This window comes from Filicampus tigris, chromosome 1 (genome assembly GCF_054856515.1).
Source record: "Filicampus tigris isolate MCC_2025a chromosome 1, RoL_Ftig_1.0, whole genome shotgun sequence".
NCBI classification, from domain to species: Eukaryota; Metazoa; Chordata; class Actinopteri; order Syngnathiformes; family Syngnathidae; genus Filicampus; species Filicampus tigris.
The window spans coordinates 32,150,768-32,176,697 of NC_141217.1; the positions used below are offsets into that span (position 1 = coordinate 32,150,768).

Genomic DNA, 25,930 nt, shown 5'->3' on the forward strand with positions numbered 1-25,930 from the left:
CGCAAACACAACAAGTACACTGAACACCAGTATTCCTGTGCCTGGAAGAGGAAAGAAAAAAACTCGTTGGTCTATTACATCACAACTGTGGCTGATATTCAGTGAGGCTGGCAGAGGTCACAGGGCCGGTGGTGGGGAAGCAATGCACCATGGGAACGTTGTGAAGTGTGGCCTACATTGTGGTGGTTCACAATGGAGCGTAAACAATTAAAGAAACACATAGACACAGTTATATTTTTTTCATCACAAGCATTACTTTCATCTTTTTTCAGAACATTTCTATCCTTATTTCGTGCTGCCACAGAAAGGTGTTCTTGGTAAATACAAGATTAAGCGGAATTTAGTACACTACCTGGTGACTAGCGGTGCTGTAAGTTTCACAAAGCCATTTATATGCAATGGAGTGGAAAAAAAATAAACATGAATTTAAAAAATAATAGGCTGGCGCGATGACCAAGTGATTAGCACTTTTTTCCTGGGGGGGAAAAAAATAGTACCCATCTATAGGCCAGTCCACCTCTATTTTTAAACGGCCGTCCGTCAGCAAGTCCGACTAAACTTTAATTCGCGCGCGATTGATTGATTGGATGGGCATCAAAGAACCGCTGGCACAGGACAGCTCTCTATATAAGCAGCTTGTCATCAACTTTCCCAATCAGAAAAGTTGCTTGAAGAGCAAATTTGCTGTAGACCATGGGGTCCGCATCCTTTCACACTCAAAGAGCCAATTTGACCCATTTTCCACAGAAAAGCAAACTCTTTCTGACATGTAAAATGATGTGTATATTGCACTTGTAAAATAGTGCGCTGCTAATGGAATCCATGCAGTCCATCCATGTTTCAGAAAATTTTGAATTCTTACAAAAAAAGTGCAGACTTGAAGGTCTCTTTCAAATGAATTAAAAAGCTGAACTTGAATGATCCATCTAGCAAAAAAAAAAAAGCCAGAATTTAAAAAATACAGTGGAAAAAAAGAGCACAATTTCACTGAACAATGAAAATAAATATTTGGAAACTGCCTGAATATTTATTTGACCTGGTCAATGGGACCTCTGCTGAACCTTTGCGCACATTCAGCGTCTGAAAATCAGGGCTGGGAATTATTTTAATCTTTACGCAAGACTGTAAGGTGACATCTTTTTAAGAAAAATCATTTTTTGTGTCTGTAAGCGTTCGTATTACATTACAAATGCAACCTCGGTCTCTTTTCTTGTGTGAACGTAGTTGCGCCCCTAAAGCGACCCGCATACGCAGAATAAGAGATGGTCGACGTCACTCACGACGTGGTGTTTACGGAAGTACATGTGGTGCAGCGTGTCGGGGCATTTCGACAGTGGAGCGATTCGGTCAGAGGTAGAAATACAGTATTTGGGGGAAATGAGGTGATGAGGTGAGGCTTTTTCAATCTCATTTCATGGAGACGTCACTAAAGATGACGTCACGTTATACCCACGCGTAAAAAATGAGCTGACCGAGCCGTGGCTGAATTACTACTATCACCATAAATGTCCACTTTATGCTTCGTGTTTCAAGTGGGATTAAATTAAAGTCAAATATAAAGTCAATACTGTTACTCAAAAAAATTGCTGAGTCGCTGTCAGAACTGATCCCTCCGTCCGCACGGAGCGCATTTTGGTCAATGTCAGATGTACGCGACCTGGAGGTTCAGACCGCGGTTGCATTGCAAAAATTTGTGGAATTGAGAGTCAATTAAGCGCGACGTGTTTTTGGACATGTGGGAGGAAGCCCGAGTATGAGGACCCGGGCTTACGTGGCTTTTCTCCAGACACTCCGGCGAATGTGCAAACTCTACCCAGAAGGCCGTAGCCAGCATTGGAAACTCAGACCGCAGAATGGGTCAGGAAGACATGCTGGTGTTGAAAACACTGGTCCACTGTAAATGAAGCTACTTGATGACTTTGGACGATTGAGGTTGAGGAATCCACTTGAATCACAGGTAGTAGTCCTCCTCCTCAATATCGCCGTGTGTGTCCCCGAAGCCGAGGGCTTGGATGTCGTGCGTGATGTCGCTGATGCGGCGGTTGAACTCCTGAGATCCCGACGTCAGAGAGCAGCTGTCGTATCTGCTGGGAAAACAAGCAACTTATCTTGACGCAGTCTGCGCAGGAATCTCCGCACGACAATAAAAATACATTTAATCATTGCAAACTCAACTTTAAATGTAACTTGAGCGAACAATTAGAAAATGAATTAGTAGCAAAGTAAAATAAGAATATACTAAAATATTAGCAATAAAACAAAAATAAATGTCGACGAACCCTGCAGTGCGGGAGTTGGCCTCTTTGGGGCAGTGTGGCACCTTGCATGCATGAATTACATACATACAATGAAAAGAAGAGTAGAAGAAAGTTGCAATTGACCTATTGATATAAATCTTTTTTTTCACAGAGTGGGAAGAATATGTGGCTTTTAGTATTGTTATATTACCTGTCTGTATCTTTTCCTACAGCGTTTGTGTGTGAATATTGGTTATTTTAAGGAATATCACTCCCAGAATTCGATGCTAATTTCCCTTTAGCATGTCAATGAGATTTGACTTAGACATTAGCACTGGCGATGTTTTTAAAATGAATAATTTCTTGTATTGAAATGTGCAATGTGTGTAATTCTTTTTGTTGCGTTTAGTTTTATAGTTAACTCCAATTGGGGTGTCATAATACATCTTAAAGCATGCTCAAGTACAGCAGAATCACATTCATGTCACATGATGCATTCGGGGATTTGAAAAGTCAATGCTTCAAAATGGCTGTGACCTTTCAAAGGGTGTCACTTGCCCTAAAAAGTTCCCTTCAGTACAGAAAAAGAGCAGTATCAGCAGTTGGAGAGGTTGTGTTTGTCAGTTAGCGGTTGTTTTTTGTTCTGGAGGATTTGAGGAATTTTTAGTGCAAGGGTCATGTTTTTATTTTTTGTTTTTATTTTTTAAGAAACTTTCCCAAACATGGCTGCCACTTGTCGTGTTGCTCATAACAATATCTATAGGTGTCCATAAATAATCTGCAAGTATGGGAATATGCAAATGCCAAACTGCGACTATGTAAGATTTTTTTCTCGATGTGCAACTAACTAAAAATGTCTCAATGACCTTTCTGAGGTCTGTGTAAACTTTTGATGAATATGTAATATAAAAATACTATGAGAAAGAATATAAAAAAAAACCTTCACCAATGCCTTAAAGCGGAAGTCAACTCAAACATATTTTTTCAAGAATATACTCTATGCAGGCCCACTATTGAAACACAGCATTCTGATTAAAATTGTGTTTCTAGAATATGCGTTAAGCAAGAAATTCAACGGTTTTTAGCCATCTCTGGGGGCTCAGCTTATAGCTCATAGCTCAGCTTCAGAAAACAGGTGATCCGTGATTGGTCGTTATCTGAGCCCTGAGGGTCTGTGATGTCATTTTCAGTCAGCAGAAGTGACAAAATGGCCGCCCCCTGAGATGGCTAAACGGGTGGATTTTGCTGCTTAACTTATAATTCATATGAATCATTATTGTATTGTTTCAACTAGTGGGCATGCATAGAACATATTTTTGAAAAAAAAAATGTTTGGATTGACGCACTAAGCTCCCACTAGACAACACCGATGACTTTCCACGTGACAAACTACAAATTGTATTTTCTGCCCTTAGGCGAGGATAAAAATTATAGCTAGCTTTATGTTGACCTGTGAACTGTGAAGGCTGCGTTACTCTCGTACCCTCTCATGGCGGTGGCCGACGTGTTGCTCATGCTGCGCTTGATGCGTCCGAAGCTGTCGGTCAAAATCCCACCCTCGCGGATTCCAATACTTTCGAGGAAGCTTTCAAACACGCCCACGTCCTTGTCCGGAATAAACGGCCGCATACCTGCAAGTCAAACGAGTTCTGTTAAAGGGCCACACTTGCTTCATTTGACTGTTTTCTCAATCTTGCAGGGGCGTGCGGAGGGCGGGGCCAACGGGCCGGTGGTCCCGGGCATCCACCTGTGGAGGGAACATCCACAGCACCGCAGGGCGACCAACACTTTTCGAGGCATGTCTGTGGCCGATTGTAGATGAAGAGAAGTGTTGAAGGGGCATTTGGCTGGGATTGAAGGACATCAACTTGGGGAAAGGTTTCATCCATTAGGGTTACAAATTAGGGTTATAAACTAGAGTTGGCTTTCCAAAGTAGGGTTTTAAACTTGGGTTAAGGTTGCTAAGGAGGGTTTTCAACCAGGGTTAGGGTTTCAAAGGGCTAGGGTTTCAAATTGGGGTTTTATACTAGTGTTAGGGTTTCAAAGTATGGTTTTGCTCGTGCGCGTGCTCTTGTGGTGTTTCTAAGTGTCAGCTTCTCACCCAGCAGCAGAAACTTGCGGTTGTCTCCATACAGCTGCAGCAGCTCAGAGCAGAAGTGTCCAATGTCAGAGCCCAACCTGTATTCTCGCAAATAGGCTGCAAAGTGTTGCAACTCCACAGCACTCAGCTTGTTCCTCAGCTACACGCACACATACACATACAAACAAAAACACACAAACGTACACACACACAGTAGGAGAGTTTCATTTGCATATGTGAATGGGAAAAATGTCTGCATACATGTGGGGCGTTGTCATATTATTTGATCAATAACAGTAAAGACACACACAAAATCACACAGAATTTTTCTCAAAATTGAGACAAGAAACCGATATGAGTGTTTTGTTTATTGGCATTTGTTATTGTTCAAATCGTAATGTTTTGAACAAAATAAATGTTTTTAAATGGAATATTTTCTCATTTTTAATGAAGTTTGGTCCATCTTTTTCACTCAAGTTGTCTTTAACGTTAATGCCACCAGAGGGGGCCTCATTATGTTGTTGCAATACACCAGAGGGAATTGCATTCACACAATAGCAGACAGAAAACAGATTGTGTTATTTCTGAGATAAGTATGAATTTGTGAACGTGTTAGAACAGTTGCATGTCTTGACCGTTATTACGATTATATGAAGACAGTGTCATGGCTTTCATGAGTAGTTGGGAACAATTATGCATTTGTTTCAGCAGAGTTTGAAGGGCAAGACATGGAAATTTGTGATGCACTTTCATCTTTACCATTCAGCAAAAAGTGCATTTCAGTGGCCTGCCATTCGCAGTTGGTTAAAGTCATATTCTTTATAAAAATATGTTTGGGTTGATTTCCGCTTTAAATGTTAAAGGATAGGTGTTCTTTGAATGATATACTGTATTTCTAATTCATGTAGATAACTTACTTTGCTAGTTGCTGAAAGGATAAATGCTATAAAATGTTGACACCAATTGGTATAGTTTGGTTTTTAAGTTAGCTGCTGATTTTGTTTGAATATTGAATAAAGTTGTTCTTCATAAATAAAATTTGTCATTGTTTCTGATTTTCCAATACAAGTTGAACAAATCTTGTAGTTCAGATGACATTTGCATTGGACTGCCATGAAATCAAATTAGTTATTATTCATTTATTTCAGGATTGTCTTAACTACAATGGGCTAAAATGTGAAATCATCAATCACTTTTTTGAAAATAGGACTTCAAGCAAGGCTGACTCAGCATGGACACTGGCGCATATAAATCCAATTGGGAAAAAGAGAAATGCTCAATTAATTTTTTTTAAAAAGTGTCTTTACTGTTACCGATGGAAGGATATGCAATATATATTTGGCACAAGGCATGGGAAAACAGCCCCCCACCGTGATCATGTACTCCTGCATGAGTGCGAGGGTGGGGTTGCTCTCTCCCGCGTCGTTGGCCGAAGTCAGGCCACGATGGGAGTCCTGGAGCGAAAGCGATGAACTCTCGCTATACGTCTCGCTGTAGTAGAGCTCAAACGCATCCTGGGATCCGTCACTAAGAGACGAGAAACCCAAGAAAGTGAGAGCATCTTGAATCATCGGGTATTAACAAAGCAGAAAAACAGTCCACAAATCGATTGCTGACATTGTGTGTCCACAAAATGAAACTGACTATGAGCTGCAGCAGCTGAACTCTGGATCATAACTGTACGATGCGTCCGTCAGGCAGCTGTCACCTGTCACATATGCAAAAAGTTAAAGTTACAAATAGAGTTGAGAATTTCCGGGAATTTCTAAAGATGGAAACGTTCAATGGGAATTACCAGCGGTTTAGGGCAGGAATTTACAAAATTGAAGCTTGGTCTTAATAGGGAATTCAAATATAGTTAGGGAAAATATACCTCAGCACAATCACGACTACAACAGGCCGATTTCAAGCACGTACACTTGAAAACGAAAACCCAATTGTCTACAAGGGATAATTGAATATAATAATTTATTGAATATAATTTATTTGAAGAGAGAAAAAAAAGAAACAATAATTACAATAATGAGTATTAAAAAAAACAACAACAACAACAATAAAAAATTAGCACATCTAACAAAAGTCTTCCTTGCTCAAAAGGGTTTGGGAAGAAGTCTTAGACTTATTAAATCCCGCCCCTTCTCTATTTTTTCTTAATGAATTCTATTCTTCATCTATGGTAAAAAATAATACTAAAGATAATAAAAATAGTTATAATAATAATAATAATGAACCACTAAATTTATAAATACTTATCAGGTATATACATCATTATAATTCCAAATATACAAGGTCCAAAACCCATCAGTCAACAATAACAAAACACACAAACCAAACTATAGTAAACATAGTTATCTAAGGGACTCTCTCCCACTCCCGTTACCTCTGTATTCCATAAATATATAACATTTATATTTCCTTTTAAATTGATTTATGTTTGTACATTGTTTTAATCCCTCACCTAGACTGTTCCATAATTTCACCCCACAAAATGAAATACAGAATCATTTTGTATTGGTGCGAATGACGTTAATTTTTAAATTGTATTTCCCTCTTAATTTATACCCCCCTTCTCTCTCTCTCTCATTTTTTGAATGTTTTGTGGTATTATATCATATTTTACTTTATACATAAATTGTGCTGTTTGAAATTTTACTATATCCACAAATTTGAATAGTTTTGACCGCAAGAAAAGTAAATGAGTGTGATCGTGAAAGCCTACTTTATTGATGATTCTTATCGCCCTTTTTAACAAAAATGTAGAGGCTCAGATTGAGAAGTTTGGAAGACAACGATGCTTTTTTATTTGCATGGTGAAGGAGAATTTTACAGAGGCAGACCTGCTGTTTTCATTGAACATTTTTGGATGAGGGGGTGCATTTCCCCAAATTCTCCATCTTAAATAGGATGTCATGTCCAAAAATGTTCTTTACAATAATATGTTCTATGCGGCGCCATTAGTCTAAACAGAGTATTCTGATTAATATTGCATTTGTGGAATATGAATTAAGCATCAAAATCCACCCATTTTTCTTCATCTCATGGTGCGGCCATTTTGCCACTTGCTGCTGACTGAAAATTACATCACAGTTGCTCAGCGCTCAGGTAATGGCCAATCATGGCTCATTTTTTCAAATGTCACATGACCAAACTCAGAAAACAGGAATTTTACCCAAAACTTTGAACCACTGGTAAGTTTAGTGGGTGTGCACTGGAACTTCCCCCTGTGTGTGAGGAAGTTAAACACCACCATTTATCTGAGCCAATCATCCACCGATGTGTTTTTATGTTTCTTAATCCAGGGATACATTGTTCCACTCACTTCTCTGCAGCCAGTAGCGGTCCGGCATAGTGTGGTGAAATCCTGCTCGGTCTACGCACTCAATGGTCTGATGGCCGTAAATGATTTGGAACATCTGGCAGATCAGTGAACAGTACTCTTCTGCGGCATCCTAAATGCACAAAAGATTCAAAAGGAAAGGTCATTGTGGCCCCTAAATTGTGGAGTTGCCTGATAAAAAAAAATGAAATGAAATGAGATGGATGCAAAAAGATTGTTCCTCTGATTTTGCGATATGTTTGGATAGAATGAACATTTTTGCATATTTTATAAAAACAAGGTTGAACTTTTTGTCCCTAATTCTAAAAAGGTATGTTTGGCATGGCGTTGATTCAATCAACTGCTTCCGTGCTCCGCTGGTGACGGCTGCAGACTCGTGCTGGTGGCTTGGAGTTCACAACAACTGCAGTCAGTGTACAGTAATGGTGGCAATGGTGAGTTACATTTTGAATCATTTGTTTTCGTTTGACGATGTTCAGCCAAAAAGGCCTACACGTGCAAAACTTCCTACAGGAGGCTATTTTGACAGCCAAAATACTACAGTGCACTTTCAGCTTGTTTTGTTAAGATGCATACAGGTAAACTTTAAAAATCCCTTATGAAATTACTTAGGAGCAAGAGGGTAGGACGTCCTGACAATTGAATGAGACAATTGAGTGTGGTATACGCACACACACATAATGCTTAAAAGCCATGATGGAAAACACATGATAAATTTATTTTTGAGACAATTAAAAAGTTAAGACTCAATAAAAACGAAAAGAGTAACCGAACATACGACATAAGACAAAAAGTTACAAAATTCCCACGAAAACACTTATCGAAATTGTGCGCAAAGTGGGGAGGAGGGAATCTCAGAACACTGTTCGTGAAATCCATGGAAGTGTCACGCTTGCGCGGCAGGAAGTGTTGCTAGGCAACGCTTACACAACAGCTGGCTCACTCGCATTTCAATTACTTTTATTGTATTTATTAAACACAAAAAGGCAATTACACACGTTCCATCAAAGCCATTAGATGAGCCGCGCACGTCACTACGTATAATCAGACTATAACTTACGGATCCATACGCAAGTCAATTTAACATTTAAAGTGTGACATACATTCCAAATGGATCTCTCTGGAATTTACCCCCACTCCCCTCCCCCATCAACGATTACGTTTCCGGCGTTCGCAAGACGAACAATTGGTGCGAGAGACGAGCGGTCACCCACCCGGTTGTCCACAGCCAGGATGACGAGGTTGCAGTAAGCGTCGGGGCACGGGGTGGGCTCCAGCGGATTGTGGTTCCTCCTCTCCCAGCTTCCGTAGCTCTTGCCCCTCTCCCAGCTCCCCGTGCAGGCCTGCCGCCGCTCCCAGCTTCCCGCACCGCCACCGCCTCCTCCTCCTCGCCGCTCCCAGCTTCCTCCTCCTCCGCCTCCATGCCGCCTCTCCCAGCTTCCTCCCCCTCCAGGCGCCAACCCGCTCGCCGGCCTCGGCCGTCGGCTCTCCCAGCTGCCTCCCGTCTTACGCGTAGCTGGTCTCCTCTCCCAGCTCCCCCCTGCTCGTTTCCTTTCCAAACTCCCACCACCGGCGCTTCCTCCTCCTCGGTCCACGTTCTGGTTCTTGTCGTGGCTGCTCCTGGACAGCGATGGCCTCCAGTCCACTCCGCAAATGGTGTGCCGTCGCTCCATCGTACCGCCGGAAGGTCGCGGGTCGGCGTTGCAACTCACGGTTTGACGTCGGCCATCGATGCCCGCCGGCTTCTTTCGGTCCAGGCTGTTGTCCCCAGCGACCACGGTGTCCACGTTTAGACCTAAATGACACGTATGCATCACACCGCTCATCCTTACCCTTTCAAATTCTGGCGGCCTAGGGTGACCAGATCTTCAAAATTAAAAACCAAGACATTACAATTTCGCTGAAAATCAAATACACAATAAAGTCATACCAGGAACTATTTCTAACAAATTTAATCGCTATCAATCTGATACCTGGTCGTTGTGTTATTACATTAGCTAATGCTAAATGGTATCTTGGTTGACAGTTTAACAGTGCTAACCAAGTCAATACACTCACCATTATCCAACCTTTTTTGCTTGGTGCCGGCACCTATTGGAAGCTGGCTGTGCCCTTTACCTCACCCGGTCCCACATTGTAACATTGAAAAAAATCCCGGCAGGAAAGCTCAGTAAGACTACATTTGATCCATGATTCTTAGACACGGAAGCAGGAAGTAGTTCTAGTTCCAGTATGACGAAAACACGCCTGCTAACAATTAAACGTGGATAAGAATGAGAACGTAAACGTGAATGTAAATGTATCAGTTAAATTCCTTTTTGATTGGTCAATCGCTTGTACAACTGTGATTGACATACTCATGGCCCAAACAATTAGCTTGCTGACTGGACTAAAAAACAAACGGGAGGATGGGACAGGACCTGCGTAAAAGTGGGACAAAACAATGGGGCTGGCAAAATCCGCTGGGACTCAGGACACAAGGCTCAAAACCAGGACTGTACTGGTTAAATCGGGACCTCTGGTCATCCCAGGCCCCCAAATCGGCCACGTTCGAAGGAAATGTCGCACGCCGTGGGATATTGGCTGTTAATTCCCAGTATTCATAGTCTACCCGTGGCGGGCCATGGGGTGAGGTTCTGCTGAGTCACAATGACGGTTGAACCCGCAGTTCACCTGGGATGCCACATGTTCCCATTCCTGTTCTAGTGGAGTCCCTCATGTTTCTCACACCCTGTCAAGGCTTTCTACGGACGAAACGTGGACGCCAAGCAGCTTTCGAGCTCATTTTTGTCATTGAAACGGGCTTGAATGAAGCTCCCCTGGTGGGCACAACTTAACACCTCCTCCCAGACCGCCTGTGCCATGTCATATCGTCATAGAACGCAACTTGCCAGTCATGCCGTGATTGAAGGCTACAAAACGGCTACCATACAGACTAGCTTGCCGCGAGAACTGTGACAAAACAGGACGCAGCGCACACCAAATGAGGAAGACCAGGACAAAATAAATGGACTGTGTGATGCTGGGGAAATGAGTTACATATGCTTCCCCTCACACTATGGACCACTCCCAAGTTTTGTTCTGCCCTTATACATACTGCCAGCCAGGTCTCGTTGCCACCAACCTGTTTAGCTATGGCCAAATAGCTTTCTTATCCATACCATGACTGATGTGGCAAATTTGGGGAAAGTTTAGAAATCTGGTCAGGCATTCCCGGCAATACCAGCCTGTCAAGTTTGCCCTGCTTGTTATGGTTTTATCCTTGAAGTGGTGGAGGGATGACAATTGGTTGTATGTAGCGGTGCTAAGCTATATTAAATTAGCTATCAATGTGTACAAGGAGGCGGCACGGTGGTCGACTGGTTAGCACGTCCGCCTCACAGTTCAGAGGTCGCGGGTTCGATCCCGGCTCCGGCCTCCCTGTGTGGAGTTTGCATGTTCTCCCCGTGCCTGCGTGGGTTTTCTCCGGGCACTCCGGTTTCCTCCCACATTCCAAAAACATGCATGGTAAGTTGATTGGACTGTCTAAATTGCCCCTAGGTGTGATTGTGAGTGCGGATGTTTGTCTCTGTGTGCCCTGCGATTGGCTGGCAACCAGTTCAGGGTGTCCCCCGCCTACTGCCCAAAGACAGCTGGGATAGGCTCCAGCACGCCCCGCGACCCTTGTGAGGAGAAGCGGTACAGATAATGGATGGATGGATGTGTACAAGGACATTGCACTTTGTCCCCTTAAATTGTGAAATGATCTCATATTTTGGACAATCTCTCTTCTTTTACTCATTCTTTTCTCCTAGCTCATGCTTATGTAAGGTTCAGTTAAATTAGACTATGTTAAAAATTTTGGACAAATGTTGGCGCTCCAATTGGGCACAGTCCAAATGCGGAAGGAGCACTGGCTCATGATCACCAATCATGAGATCACCTGTCTTGAGGACCAGCAGGTGCAGCGCGTCATCTCTCAGGTAGGATGCGGCGGCGACCTCGTGCGTGGGAATCCTCATCAGCAGCTTCTCGTTGTCCCTCCACGTCAGCAGCAGGCAGCGAGCGGACAGACTCAAGATACAGTCCTGCTCCACGCTGGTCTTCGACGGCAGAACTCTCAGCTGCTGCTCACCAACACAACTCCGTCATCACCATGTTGCCACCATTCACAAAATTTCCTTTCTTAGTGTACTTAAGTAGAATTCTCACATACTCAACTTTATGAAGTTATTAGCAATTCTCCCAACTTTTGTTTATATAAGTGGGAAACTATTTCTGGGACACTTGTGGATTCAGATGACTGCTAAATGATGAGTTTGACTACTGACCCTGGCTGTGTCCAGCAGTTGCAGCAGTTCATCTCGACTGGATGGGTTCAGAGAAACCGGCACCCAGGTCAGGTGACCCAGGAACTGATGAGAAAGGTCATGTAATCAGAAGATTGAAGAATTATGCCGCACAATATTTCCCAACCACTGTTCCACAGCACATTAGAGATCAGCAGAATAATAACTTGATTTGTACAGCACCTTTTCAAACAAACCTACATGTTACTTGACAATAAAAACGGTAAATGAACAAAATAAATGTGGGACCGATAGTAGTTGTTTTTGAACAATGTTGGGTAAATAAGTTAATGACATCCATGCTCCTCACCCATATACATTATTTTTTAATTATTATTTTGGTACAAGAATGTTCAACATGTTTGTGTGCAAGTACTGTACTACAGTATTTTATCAGTGCCTAACTAAATGAGATTTGTAAAGTTATAAGGCACCTGAGCGAAGCTATGGGGGTCCTTTGACCCGGAAGTCAGTAGACACTGTGCACCTCATTGCGTTATGTCACGCTGTAACTGTCGCTGATGTGCTGTGTGTTGCAGGTGAGTGAAAATGCCAAAATGCTGATAATAAGTGGCAATACTGTTGGTTGTTAGGTCCAAGTATCCCTCACTATTGTGATTATTGCGAAGAATGTAGGTTTTGAGCACATTTGTAATCGAGGAAAAGTACGAAATCGTGACGCATGTTATTTAGCTGATGAGTACTGTGGCCATTTGCGTGACTTGTTGCCGCTGATTTTAATGTTATTTTTGGATAGTGTACAATATTGCATACCGTATTACATGTGGATATTTTGAGTTGGTACAGCAAGCGACGTGTTAGCAGGTGACCGGAGATCGTGAAGTTTCATGCTTCGAGTTAGTAGACAGTGTGCAGCTCATTGCGTTATGTCTCGCTGTAACTGTCGCTGATGTGTTGTGTGTGTGTTGCAGAAGTAAAGGGACACTTTTTCAAAAAAACCCGCATGCTTGAAATTATTCATGTCCGTGCGTGCGACATAAAACTACAGAGCAGTTAATGCAAACATGGTAAAATACAAGAGAAATGGCTACGGAAATAAAAAGATAATAAAAATTTAATAAACTCAACAGCATTAAGAGAAGGCCGCAATAAAAGAGAGTCCAATTCCACCTTAGTGGTCCAAAAATGATTTGGTTCAAATAAAGAATGAAAGCGATCTGACAGGCAGAGTAGTCGGACTGCTCTTCCACTTAAAGGCAATTAATTTGTGTATTCACTTTTTGTGGTTGTGCCTTTTGGTGATCTTTCCCCTCATGTGTTGACCGAATGCAGGTTGGTCAATATTGTTGTGTGTTGGATTTGATTGTGCGGACACTCCTATACCTTGACCTCCTTCTCCACGTAGTCGAAGATGAGTCTTTCAGGGTGGATGAGGAAGTCGGGAGGGTAGAGTGGGACGGTGTGCAGGGGACGCCGGTAAATACTACCTCGCTCCGCCGGCCTGCGACTGGCTTTGGACCACACCAGACGCTTAATGGGAGACACCAAACCCTTGGCAAGCACACCACATGTACAGGAAAATATTGGAGTGGGGGTTATACTATAAATGAAGGATTTAAAAGAACTCCTGTCAAGACTGGGACAGTAAAGGAATTAAAAATTGATCCATTTAAAAACTTTTTAGTTGGTTTTAGTTGAAAGATTAGTTTAGAAGTAGTAAGATGTCAGATTTTTTTAGTTGTGTAACAAATAACTCACAAATATGCTGGTGATTTCACACAAAAACCACGATTTGGGGCTGCTAATGTGTCTTTGAGTTGACAGGAAGACGGACAATTTACGGCAACATTTTCTTTCCTTTTCTCAGAGAACTTTACTGCACGACATGGACTGGATTTGAAACATTTCATGAGATTACTTCTGACCACATTTCTAGTGTGTGGTAGGAAGTGAAGATGTCAAAGATATCTGCTGCAATCTAGAACCATTTTTAATTGTTTTAAATTTGGCAGTTTTTTTCCTATGAGATTATTTCCAAAATATCTGTTAGACATCATGTGTAGCATGTAGAATAAAATACAAACACATGACAAAAATCCTCCTGGAGCTAATGTAAGGAATGACAAAGAAATAGGAATTTACCTTTTTGGATTTCTTAGGTTCATAATCCATTGTAGCTCAGCCACTTTCCATCACACTTTTCTAAACCAGTCTGACAAATTTGCATTTGCTCAAATTTGCTCTAGTTTTTCTTCCATCGTTACCTCGACGTATCCTTGTTCTTCGCCTCTCTACACTGATTGTTTGTCACCATATTGTTGGCACATACGCACACACACACACAAACACACACGAGAGGGGACGGCAGGAAGCAAAGGAAGGCCACTTCCTGTCCAGGAGGAAACTCCACCACAGGCTGATAAGAGCCAGTATCACTGAACTGACACACACACACACACACCCACACACACCCCACACCCCCCCCCCCCCCACACACACACACACACACACACACGCTCCATCAATAAACCTGGAGGGGAAAATTGCCATGTTGTTATACTACCATGTCTTAATCGTCCTGATCAGATCAGAACTTGAGTCGCAAGGTCCTTCTTTTTTTTATTACGACTGTTATTATTATTGTTATTATTATTGTTGTTACTGGAGTGCGTCCGTCAAATGCAATTTTGTCAGAGTTCCTCTTGCTCTGGGAAGGCCTCGATGAATGCCAATTGTGGTTTGCACTTCAGGGCCACCGTAGACAGGGCACCCTCCTGCAATCTGACAAACAGCCGACAGAGGTCGCTGTCCCCTCTACAAAAGCAACCTCATAAAGTGCAACTGTTTTGCATTACATACATAAAAAGTTGAGAGATATGCTGGGTTCAGTGGCAGCTGGCAGTTCTAGGTTCGGGTGAGGGGAAGGGAGTGCACTCTTAACATTTTGCCTCGCCCTTCCCTCGAACATAACCCCCACCCCCGAGATGTAGGACTCCTTGTTCACAATCGTGTCCTCTCTCCTGCATTGCTTCCGATGCCTGCCGATATTCCAACGAAGAACTGGGTCATCTGTCAAAAACAACTTGTGTTTCAGACAGAAATGAACTTGATGTTTGTGCAATGACTTTTTACATGTTGTGACAGACCCAGAGTATACAGAACAGCAGAAATTTCTTTGTCATTTTTCTCCTCCGGATATCGTCAACATGAACGTTAAAGTCTCCTGTTATAACCAAAAAGTTGTAGTCAGTGTAGATAACAGCAGTTCTTCAAACTCAGATTTCACTTTTGGGTGCTCAGTATCAATCTTCTTGATATTCTCAGAGATAATGGACACCATGTCAGGGGTAAAACACAGGCACTTTGGTGTTCTCACGACAAAAGTGTTTAACATCATTTATGGCTCCAGTTATCAGTGTTTGAGGTAAAGTAGTTGGATGAATGTTTTCATGGAAAGCTTTAGTTCCATAACTTTCACTGGTGCTGGAAGATGACAATTCTTTTGGGGCGTCAGGGTCTTGTAGAATTTCTCAGTCGGATGTCCATGTGTGTGCTCTTACTTTTTATTGAAGCCGTTGTTCATGGCTGCTTTCTCCTTGCGGTTGAAGAGACATTCAGCACAGGCCAACCAGAGTCCTCATTAATTTGTTGACGCCGGGTTCTGCCTGTTGTCCGTCGTGACATATCTTTCGGCTTTGGTCCCAGCTAATTGACTGGAGGGCTGCATTGTGATTGAATGCCGTTTTCACAGGCTACATCCATCTTTGTGGAGCTAACTAGTTGTCTATAGCGACCAATCATGGCTCAGCGTCAGAGAACAGGTGAGCCGTAGTTGGTCGTTATCTGAGCCCGGAGCAAGTTCAATGTCATTTTCAGTCGACAGAAGTGATAAAATGGCCTCCCCCTGAGATGGATAAAAGTGGGTGCATTTTTCTGTTTAACTTATATTCCACAAACACAATATGAATCAGAATGCCGTATGTCAACTAGTGGGCCTGCATAGAACATATTCTGGAAAAAAATATGTTGGGGTTGACTTCCCCATTGATAAGACTACTGTAGTTTGCAAAGAATGCATGCAAGGGATGGCAACAATGCATCACAAGGGCAGTTGGAGCCACATTGTTTACATTTCATTTGTTTGTACAAAAAAGTTCATTTAATTTATACCTGACAAAACTGTCCATTTCCTTTTTTTAATTTATGGAAAAAATGTTTACAATTGACAAGACAAATTGACCTGATAATTGAAGTGTTTTTTTTCTTTAAATTCACAAATTAAGTTCAAGCCTTCAAGTGATCAGATGACCAGAAGAGAAAATAATTACCAGAAAATACTTGTTTAACTCATTCACTGCCATTGACGAATTTACTTGTCTTTTCACAGTCCAGCCATTCAATCCCAGGAATTCATTTATCTTTTTTTTTCACATTTTTTCAAAGGAAAGAGTAAAAGAGGGTCTGAAAATGTCTGGCAGTGAATGAGTTAAAGGGTTTGACATAAAACTGTATGATGAAGAAATGTTTCATTTGTTCAAGTATTTCAAAACAAACATGGTCTCCTGTATATGCTAGTGTTCTATACGGTTATATGTCGTCATCCTGCCAGGGAACTTGGCCCGTTGGCGTAACAAAGTAGGTCTTGAGGTTGTCTCTGATTGCTTTGGTAGCCATGGAACTGTCGCCACATCATCTTGGTTGAAGAGGGAGCATGGGACCCAGGCCAACAACTCTCCAGGTACGCTCCACAAGCCTATTGTTTTCATCCTCTGTGTCAACCAACCCTGGAGGTGTGTATGCGTCAGACCTCACCTCACATAGGTAGTTGCCAAAACCATCTTCTGCACCTTGTCATCGCTTAGCATTATCGAGGTGAGGAATACTCTCCATCTGTTTGCCCATATTCCAAAACCATTTTCAACAACTCTGCGCGCACGTGAAAGTCTGTAATTGAAGACCCTCTGTTGATGATCCATGTGGCGGTACGAATATGGTTTCATAAGATCACAGCGCAGAGGGTAAGCATCATTTCCAACAAACATGTAAGGGGCATGGATGTCAGAGCCTGGGAGTAGATCCGCTGCAGGGAGGTTGAGGAGACCGCTGTCAAGTGCTTGCTTAAAATTTGACTTTGCAAACACTCTTGCATCAGATGCTCTGCCCTGTGCGCCCACATAGACATATCTGTCAAGTCAAGTCACTTTTATTAAAATAAAACTGCAGCTGAAACAACATGGTGTACAGATAGGTAAAAGAGAAATATACATATACAGGAAATAAAACTTGTTTATCTGAACGTAAGCTTTGCATCAACAACAGCAGCCATCATCAGCACAGAGAATCGTCCTTTACAATTGCGAAAGGTAATGCCACTGTGCACCAGGGGCGGACCTGGAAAAATCAGGGTGGGCCTGAATATTTCTATCACTGAGCACAATCCTCCTGTCCCGACACCTCGCATATTCAAATAAAACGACAAACTGAATAATATGAAGTTGGGATATTCCTTAGACAACCACAATTATGCCATTTTTAATATTCAATAAAATAAAAAACACAACAAAACACTAATTAAAAAATAATCCAATAATAATTTACTCACAATTTTAAAGTTGTTTTTTTTCATGAATCCCAGAGGGTGGGCAGTCTGTCAATCTGGGTGGGCCTGTGCACACCCAGGCCCACCCATGGCTCCGCCCCTGCTGTGCATGGCAGTATTGTCATGTGCTGTTTCCGTCAATTGTGCAGAGGCAGTGGTTATATTGCCACTTGTGATGGAAATCTTCGGCAATATTTAACCATTCCTCGACTGTAACGTGTGTCTGAAACAAGAACACGAGTGCCTGTGAGCAACAATGTGAACTAGTAATGTTTATTTATTTTATTTTACAGATCTAGTAATTCTAATGCAAATTCATATTTATTCAAATACACAAGCAGGATGGTGATTCCCTGCACCGTGGTACATTCGTGTGCTGTGTGAGATCAGCAGGCGTGTCTTTTGAAATTATTTCATTTTATGAAAATCTTTTATTTACTCATTAAAATAATGTATTTGTTTCTTCTATTTATGTCAGTGACATAAAGTGATGGACAGAACACATAACTGCTCCTCCGCTAGATGGCAGAAAGTTCATACTGTTTTTCCACTTTTGTGACATATGTGTCTGGTGGTGTGCTATAAGATTTTTAACTAATGTAAAATATTCTGGGCTCAATGTTCTGGGCTCGATAAAGGTTGGGAAACACCGATTTAGATCACTATAAAATAAATCAAGGACAATAACAAACATAAAGAAAATGTGTGTTTGTGTAAAAGGCGTTAATTTCGCGTCTCTTGTTTCCAGGTTGTTGTAGTGTTTTTCTTCGGTTTTGTTTTTTTATCACGTATGATCACGCGAGATTTCTGTCTGGAAGACTAGATTCAGGATCCGCTGTCATGTCGCTGCCTTTGGCTACTGGCTAGTGGGTACCTCGACGCTCATGGGGAGCTCGATGAGCGGAAACTCGATGAGCGAAAGTATCACTATAGGCAGCTTTTAGTTTTGAAAATAAAGGTGCACGTCAATAGTTCATGTTTGGTCGTCTCTTTAAAAGCAAAATATAGTTAAATATAAATGCATATTTAAATGGTTTTACGTTACAGCACTGAATAAGTTGAAGGAAGGAATAAATTAGCTTGAGTTAACTTTTTAATATACAGTGTTAGGCCAAAGGGAGTCTGTCAAAATAACCCTGGCCTTTTAATTGTCTCTTTTTATTGTAGGCTGGAATGTTAGATTTTATATATTTTTATTATCCTCAGCAGAATTCAACTGATCTAGCTAAGCTAATTGAACATAACAGACAATATGAACCACATAAATGTCCGTAAACCTGTGCTCTGTAAATAAGGGAAAATTTGATTGGTTGAATGGTACACTAGAGGGCGCTGCTCTCATTATTCAGTCCATTCACGAGGATGAAGGCCGTGGGAAAAATGTTCTGGAAGTCAAAACCAGTGACAGCAGCAGTACATTCTCAGCAGTACATTCTCTGTATTTAATAGCATTACTTCCAAGACGTGGCTCAAATGTACTATTTATTTATTTATTTATTCATTTTTTGACAATCACATTCCAGCCTGTGTTGCCACCATCAATCTAATCTGCCCAGGGCCTTCACAATCTGGATAGCTGACTAGCCCACAGGATATAAATGACATACAGCAGACCCTTGCATATTCTCAGTTCAGCATTCACAAATCACCTTTTTGCTGATTTTTGTTGGGTTGTTTTTTTAAACCCCTGCCATTGACTGGCGTCTAGTTCAGGGTGCATCCCACTTTTCCTCCCAAGTCGAGAGTCGTGATGATAAGCACTACTGGATTTATGGATACCCCACACTTATTTGCACATCCATCACTTATTTATAGGGTGTGTGAATTATTTGCCGATAGTTGCTATTCATATTCAGGCTTGGTCTCCTGCGAATGACATCAACATTCGTCCATCCTCTCATTGGTTGATTAAAGTAAGCCACGGCCTAATAGAAAAACACATCTGGAGCAATCTTCACACATAAGTACAGTATATTGATAATCAGCATCTCTGATAATTATGAGCGGATTTAAATTTTTTTGTCGCTGTTTTTTGTCATGTTCTTACATATTTCTCGTGAAGTTCTCTAGATTATCTATGGGGCACAATTTTTGTATAATATTGACGGTTTGTCTAACTGAGAAATGATAGTGTTTGTATAAAGTATTGTATGGGGTGTATGTATTGACATGCTGCCGTGCCTTTATTTTCCGGTTGACTGTTTGTTTCAATGAGGAATGAGCAGGAAAAATATGCTGCGTGGTTGTGTTTTTGTTTTTTCATGATTGTTTGATGCCAGCAAATTTCGAGCATTTTTTTTCCTTTTGTTCCAATGATGTAAGGTCCTACTAACAAGGGTTGGAAGTCACCAGTGTGATTGGAAGAACAGGCATCCACGCCACTGCCGCCACTGTGAGACTACTCTATTGCTAATGACCATCACGGAAGTCAAAATGGAGATCAAGGATGATGCAACAAGTGTAGAAAGCGCAGCTGGGTGTCATCAGTGTGCTCATCTCCAAGGTTACCAATGATCCTTGTGGGGGAGGAAATAGTCGCAATGTGGCTTTTCTATCTGAATGGTTATTTGTACAAAGTAATGTCAGAGACAACATATACCGGGCCGTTCAAGAAATTCTGTACACATTATGCGAAACAAGTGCAATTCTCAAATCGACGTTGATATTTGTGTGCTGAGTCGGTGACGTATCTAAAATGAGCATTTGCTTGCTTCGGCTGTAATTAGGCTTTCGGTGACATTGGTGAAACTAATTACAAACTGCCAGTGTGTGTGGGTGTGTGCGCGCGTGTGTGTGTGCGGGGGTGGGTGGGTGTGTGTGTGTGTGTGTGAGTGCAGCTGGCTCTGCACTGTGTGATGGCTTCTGACTCACAAGCTGTTAGATCAGAGGCGTGCACGTCACCGATGCTTTCTGACCCTTGGTGCTTTGGGTGGCACAAGGTGTGCTCTGCATGCGCGTGCCCAGCAGAATCACAAGTCCAAGTTGCTTGGAACACAGTGGCACATATGAAAAGACAAATGATGAACGTACACCTGCTGCATGCGCGCACGTCTTTCATAAACAGCATCTGAAAAGCTATGTTGGTATCGGCGATGTGGCTCTGGTTTCATCATCCAATTTCACCCATGGGTTGAATAAAGTATCAGATATTATCTACATATCTCCAATATTTATTTATCCATATATTAATCTAATAGGTCTTTGTAGGTTATAATGCGTGACAACTTCACCTCAAGGCTCGATCCTGGGCCCCCTTTTATTTTGCATCTGCATGCTACGTCTTGTGCAAATCATTTGCAAACAATGACTTTTCACTGTTACGCAGATGATACGATACGATGATCACACAACATGTGCCATTGAAATCTGTTTTTCACACATCATGTTTTGTTTGGCTGACGTCAAACAATCGACCTCGGCATATTTCGTTGGGGGGGGGGTTGGGTTGGTCGGCAATCACTCGGGGACTGTAGACGCCACATGTTCTCTCCACTTTCATGTTGGTCCGCTGGGCACAAACGTTGTGTTGTTTACGGATCAGACCTCTTTGTCGCGATTTGTGTGGAAAGCCTCATTTTCTATCGTGCTCGCCTGCAGCATGACAGACAATGTTGAGGGGGAAATAAGGGTGGTCTTTTTGTAAGTGAGTTGTTTTACAGTGGAAACTTCTATGGGAGCCTGGAGACGTCAGCGTGTTAGTAGGCGGGGAAGTAATTTGCAGCACAGCATCAAAAACACGCTGACATCATGCAAATCCACGTTTGCAGAAGGCAAAAAGGGAGAGAAAATGTAATTCACACATATGCAGAACATTGCCCGTTACGTTCATAATGATGCAAGCACAAATCTAAATAAAAAAGCAACCTTTTGCTGAGCTTAGTTTACTGGATAATGCCATTTTCTTTGCAGCAGCTTTGCTTTTGTTTACTATCTCAGAGGCGACTTCTATGGGATGCACTGATTCGCCAGCTAACAGCCAATCAGAGCAGCTGTCAAAGACAGCCGACGGCATTTTGCATTCTACAATCAATAGCCCACTCATTCGAATCATACGTACGAAGCACAATGACACAAGGGTCTCTTAATTCTTCACAATTCAAAATGTTACTTTTTACTTAGGTTTGTTCCTGCTTGCATTATGAGTGTGTGCGTGCGTGTGGGGGTGTGCGTGTGTGCGTATTGAAGTGCATGATAAAGCAAGATTAACTGCATTACGGACCCTGTCTGAATTTGTTTTGAGTCTGATGTGGCCAGCGGGCCAAGTGGGTTCAGGGGTCAAGTGTATGTAGGCCAGCGGGATCACGCACCGTGCCTCTTTTCATTGGAATGGAGGCGGAGCCACTGAGCAGGGTGCCACAAACAGGGCTAAATGTCCGACTGAAGTGAGGGGGGGGGGGGGACACTGGAACCAATGACTAATGAGACTAGGAAGTGCGAGTGTGTATGTGTGTATGTTGTCGTGGAGGTGGGGGGTGGGAGTCCTAGCCTTGAACAATGTTTTAATGACTATCACATGCTTGCTGACCTCTTTTCTGACAACGTGAACCTTTGAAGTGCGAGCGCCACACCTGAATAACAATTTTTGGTTGATTTGAAATGGATGTCATTAACTGGATGTCATTGAATTTCTTCAAGCATTTTAGCACAGGTGCTTTTAAGACGATGGATAACATGCAAACAAATGTGTTTGTTTCTATTTCAAATCTGTGTCAAAATCACTCCCCGCAAAGCTCTGTTCTTTTCTTCAAATTATTGACCAATCTGAAGTGTTGAAAATGACTCGCTCTTTTTGATGATGGCAGAATGTCAATGACTCAACAATATTTATTTTTTTCCTGAAAAGTGATGCTTTTGTAGATGTGAGGACTTATGCCAGCGATATGCCAATCAATCACAGTTTGTGTTGATTGCTTTTCTCCTTCATGTCAGATTAGTCGCCCACATCGACCCTTTCTGAATGGACCATGCTTCTGCTGTCAACTCCCACCCGTGCTGGCGACGGCACTGCAGTGAACTTTGACCTGGTGTTATGCCTGGTTGTCATGGATACAAGTGCAGCCTAGCTGTAATGGGTGTTTGTCAGGAATTGATGGACTTGACATCGGCGGCGAGGGAGGGGGTATTTGTGTCAGGCTAATGGTGGATCGTGGTGCTTTCAAACTCACTGAGGGTCGAGGGGGGGGCAGATTTCTGCTCCCGAGGGACACCTACATTAGTCCCATCGAAGAATGCCAGGGACACTTAGACACTCTTTTCAACTTGATTTAAAATATATATATATATATTCATCACTCAATTAGTTGCTTATTGCTATATATACTGTAATAATTATTTGGGAAATTTGCTGCATCACAAATAATCCTCCACATTCAGAGTTGAAACAAGAGCCATTTGGAGAAAGATGACCATCCTAAAAGCAGCCTTTGCTTGAGCAACATTATGATTGATGCTCACACATCAGACCTTGAAAGTGGATCAAACAATTTTTGCTCCTAAAACAGAATTATTCTTATTCTACAAGGCATTAAGAGGAATTGTGATACTATTTTTACTGTAAGTAGTTTGTGCCTTTGCTTTTTTGTTAAAATATAATTGCGGACAAACTCAAATGTTATTTTTAGTTTATTCCATGGTGCTCTAAAACGATTGTTTCCCAACCAGAGGTACGCGTACGCCTCGGGCTACGTGAGCACATAAGATGTACAAACGTAAAAACATTTAATAATTTATTTCTAAGATCAAGAATAACCTGTGGCACAGCCACACCACCAGCTGCGTGTCAAGTTTTCTCGTGAAAGTCGGCCGAAGTTTGCAGTCGGAATCGCTAATGGACGATCCGGATCAGAGCCAAAATGGGCAAGATGAGATCGGTCTAACAAAAAACGAGTTTTTATTTATTTATTTTTTTCCTGTACAAAAATTGATATACGGCGTACACAATTTGAAATGATCGAAAGAACGAATAAAATACGGGGAAAAACGTACAAGTTGACAGGTATGCGTATGAGTTGATGGGTACTCAAGGTATGACGAAAAGGCTCGGTCGGGGATACACAAGCCAAAAAAGGTAGGGGACCACTGCTCAAAAAATGTATGGTGGGCGGCAAATGTGCCCCAGGCCAGATTTTGGACACCTCTGGTGTTAAAGTGGGGGTTCCAAGGAACCATCGCAAAGTTGCTCCCCCTGCCCCCCGAACCCGCAGAAGTGGAAGAAAAAGGATGGTTGGAAGGAACCATTGCATCTGAGGAAGTACAACCTATCAGAGACACAATATGTAATCAACAAGGTGTCGATAATTTGTGCACTTGTAGCCCGTCACCTGCAGTCTTGCGCTAACCTGTTAGCTTGGGCTTCAGGAGTTTGCAGAGACTCATATGGAATAGCCACCTTTGGGGGGAAAAAAAACCCTCATTCCTTATTTGCTAACAAATGGGCATAAGACTAGCAAGCAGAAGTGGAACAGTAGGGCGCATGCAACTGAGAAGATTCAGAAGCAACACTTCCATTCTAATTAGCAACATTTCTGCTCGACCGGTACATTTATCACATCTTTTGGATTTTTAATTAATTGTTCGTTCCAAAAAGTAGAACTTCAAGCTGATATATGTAGTCCTATAGTAAGTCTATTACGAATAATTAAATCATGCTAGCAACGTAGCAGCTGTTGCTTTCGTTAGCTTGTTGAAAAGCCAAATGAATGAAAAGCAAGCAGAAAAGATGTAAAACAATGGTTTTATCCTGGCAATGCATAAAATGAGCCAGGCGATACGTCATGCATTCGCTTCAGAGGAACATCTTTGACAGTGACAGTGAGGAGGATCCACTTACCGTTCGGTTGGCTTTGTGATGCAATTAGCACAACAAACAGCCCATTATAGTTCAGTGACCTTTGGAAAGGGCACCATTAGGGCAGAGGGAAGATGGAACGTAAAACATATCAAGCAGCATGTGTGCCAACAGTCGGAGCCGGTTTTGGAATCAAGCGCTCACGTTTGACACGCACTTTCCTTTTTTTGGATCCGGTGAGCTCCAAGGACTTCTTTGCACATTGGACACTCTCAAATTTTGTGATCACATCTGACCAGGGTGTGATGAAAAATGTATGTGATCATGAATTGATTTCTGCATCTTCTTATGTAACATTCTTAAAGTGACAGTGTGTAGAATGTTTAGATTTTGCAAAGTTCATTAATTTTGAAAACCCACTAATTAATGTCAATGATATACAAACAAATATGTTCCGACAAATCAATTTACATTTTTTAATATAATTGTAGGTGATGTCATGATATTACATAGGGCGCACCTCCCCTACAGGAGGCTGCCTGACATGTCTCGCCGCCATCTTCCTGCTACGGGTACCCGAAGGAGACAAACTTTGCAAACGTAGTTCCTCTCCATCATGACAACAGCATGTGTAACAAATGCTATGCACTCATTTTGTCACTTGGGGAATACTAGAAGGCGTTTGTGATAACATTTTACTTGTACCTCTGCTGAAGAAAATGCTCGTAGTTTTGAGACATATGGCCTCTCTGAGGCACCGTAGTGTAGGCGCTTCAAAATGCACGCACTTTGAGCTTAGGTTGCCGCATTCTATTAGTTCACCACTAGATGGCACTGAAGTTGACACATTTGGATCTTTAATGTAACTCACACCTGCCACCTGCGTCATCCTGATGAATGACTGATTGGACTGTTGAGCACGTTTGTGGTTGGGGGAATAGTTTACAAAAGAGTGTTGAAATCAGTGGATGACGAAGCCAGATGGGAACATCATCCTGACATGTGAGAAGATAGATGGAACTAAATCCACTTTTGGTGAAAAGAACTGGGCGTGACAAACAAATTTACCAAAGAGAGGCTCAAGAGTCGTCACATTCTGTTTGCTGTATGTTTGCTGTTTCTCCCTGCGCGAATATTCAGATGATGTACTTTGTGAAGCGCTTTGAGTATCAAAGGTAGAAAAAAGCACTATACAAGTGACATCCCATTTACCATTGACATTCAGCTGCTAAGAAACAAAAGGAGCGACAAGTGAGAACAAAGTTTCATTGAAAAAAAAAAAAAAATGCCTGAGCTTCACATTGTAATTCTTGGATCTATTTTTGTGAATGTGAGTATTATGTAACTAGATCGGCCTCGTGTGTGTGTGTGCGTATGTGTGTGTTAACAGTTTGTGTGCACAGTAGAACAGGCTTCCAACGTTCTTTATAGCTCTCTGGATGACTGCACGCTTGTTCCAGTTTCAAGGTCAAAACCTGTGTGTGCTACAAGATAATCAACAATGCTTCCCTTTTTTTTTTTTCTCAAAACACACACCTTCAGCTGTGGATCAGCCCAGCAAGGGAGTATTTACTTCCATTCGGGCATTGTGACAAGGACAC

General features: G+C 42.0%; 1 protein-coding gene across 1 annotated transcript; it reads right to left on the reverse strand.

The window, feature by feature from the left end:
* Positions 1–207: 207 nt before the first annotated feature.
* Positions 208–14,281, reverse strand: ccm2l (CCM2 like scaffold protein). The gene is made up of 11 exons (XM_086033143.1): positions 14,086–14,281; positions 13,327–13,494; positions 11,965–12,048; positions 11,577–11,760; positions 8,869–9,449; positions 7,637–7,766; positions 5,962–6,025; positions 5,688–5,844; positions 4,339–4,477; positions 3,721–3,868; positions 208–2,084 (listed from the first exon to the last, which is right to left on the reverse strand). Exons 1-11 carry the CDS (start codon positions 14,113–14,115, stop codon positions 1,952–1,954), a joined length of 1,818 nt encoding a protein of 605 aa, XP_085889269.1. The 5' UTR covers positions 14,116–14,281; the 3' UTR covers positions 208–1,951.
* Positions 14,282–25,930: the final 11,649 nt, after the last annotated feature.

What these genes read in the sequence shown, in the direction of transcription:
- ccm2l (XM_086033143.1), bottom strand. Translation starts at nt 14,115, where the DNA reads ATGGATTATGAACCTAAGAAATCCAAAAAG. An exon ending in AACCTAAGAAATCCAAAAAG is followed by an intron (nt 13,495 to 14,085) that starts GTAAATTCCTAT and finishes GTGCTTGCCAAG; the next exon opens with GGTTTGGTGTCTCCCATTAA. An exon ending in ACGTGGAGAAGGAGGTCAAG is followed by an intron (nt 12,049 to 13,326) that starts GTATAGGAGTGT and finishes CTTTCTCATCAG; the next exon opens with TTCCTGGGTCACCTGACCTG.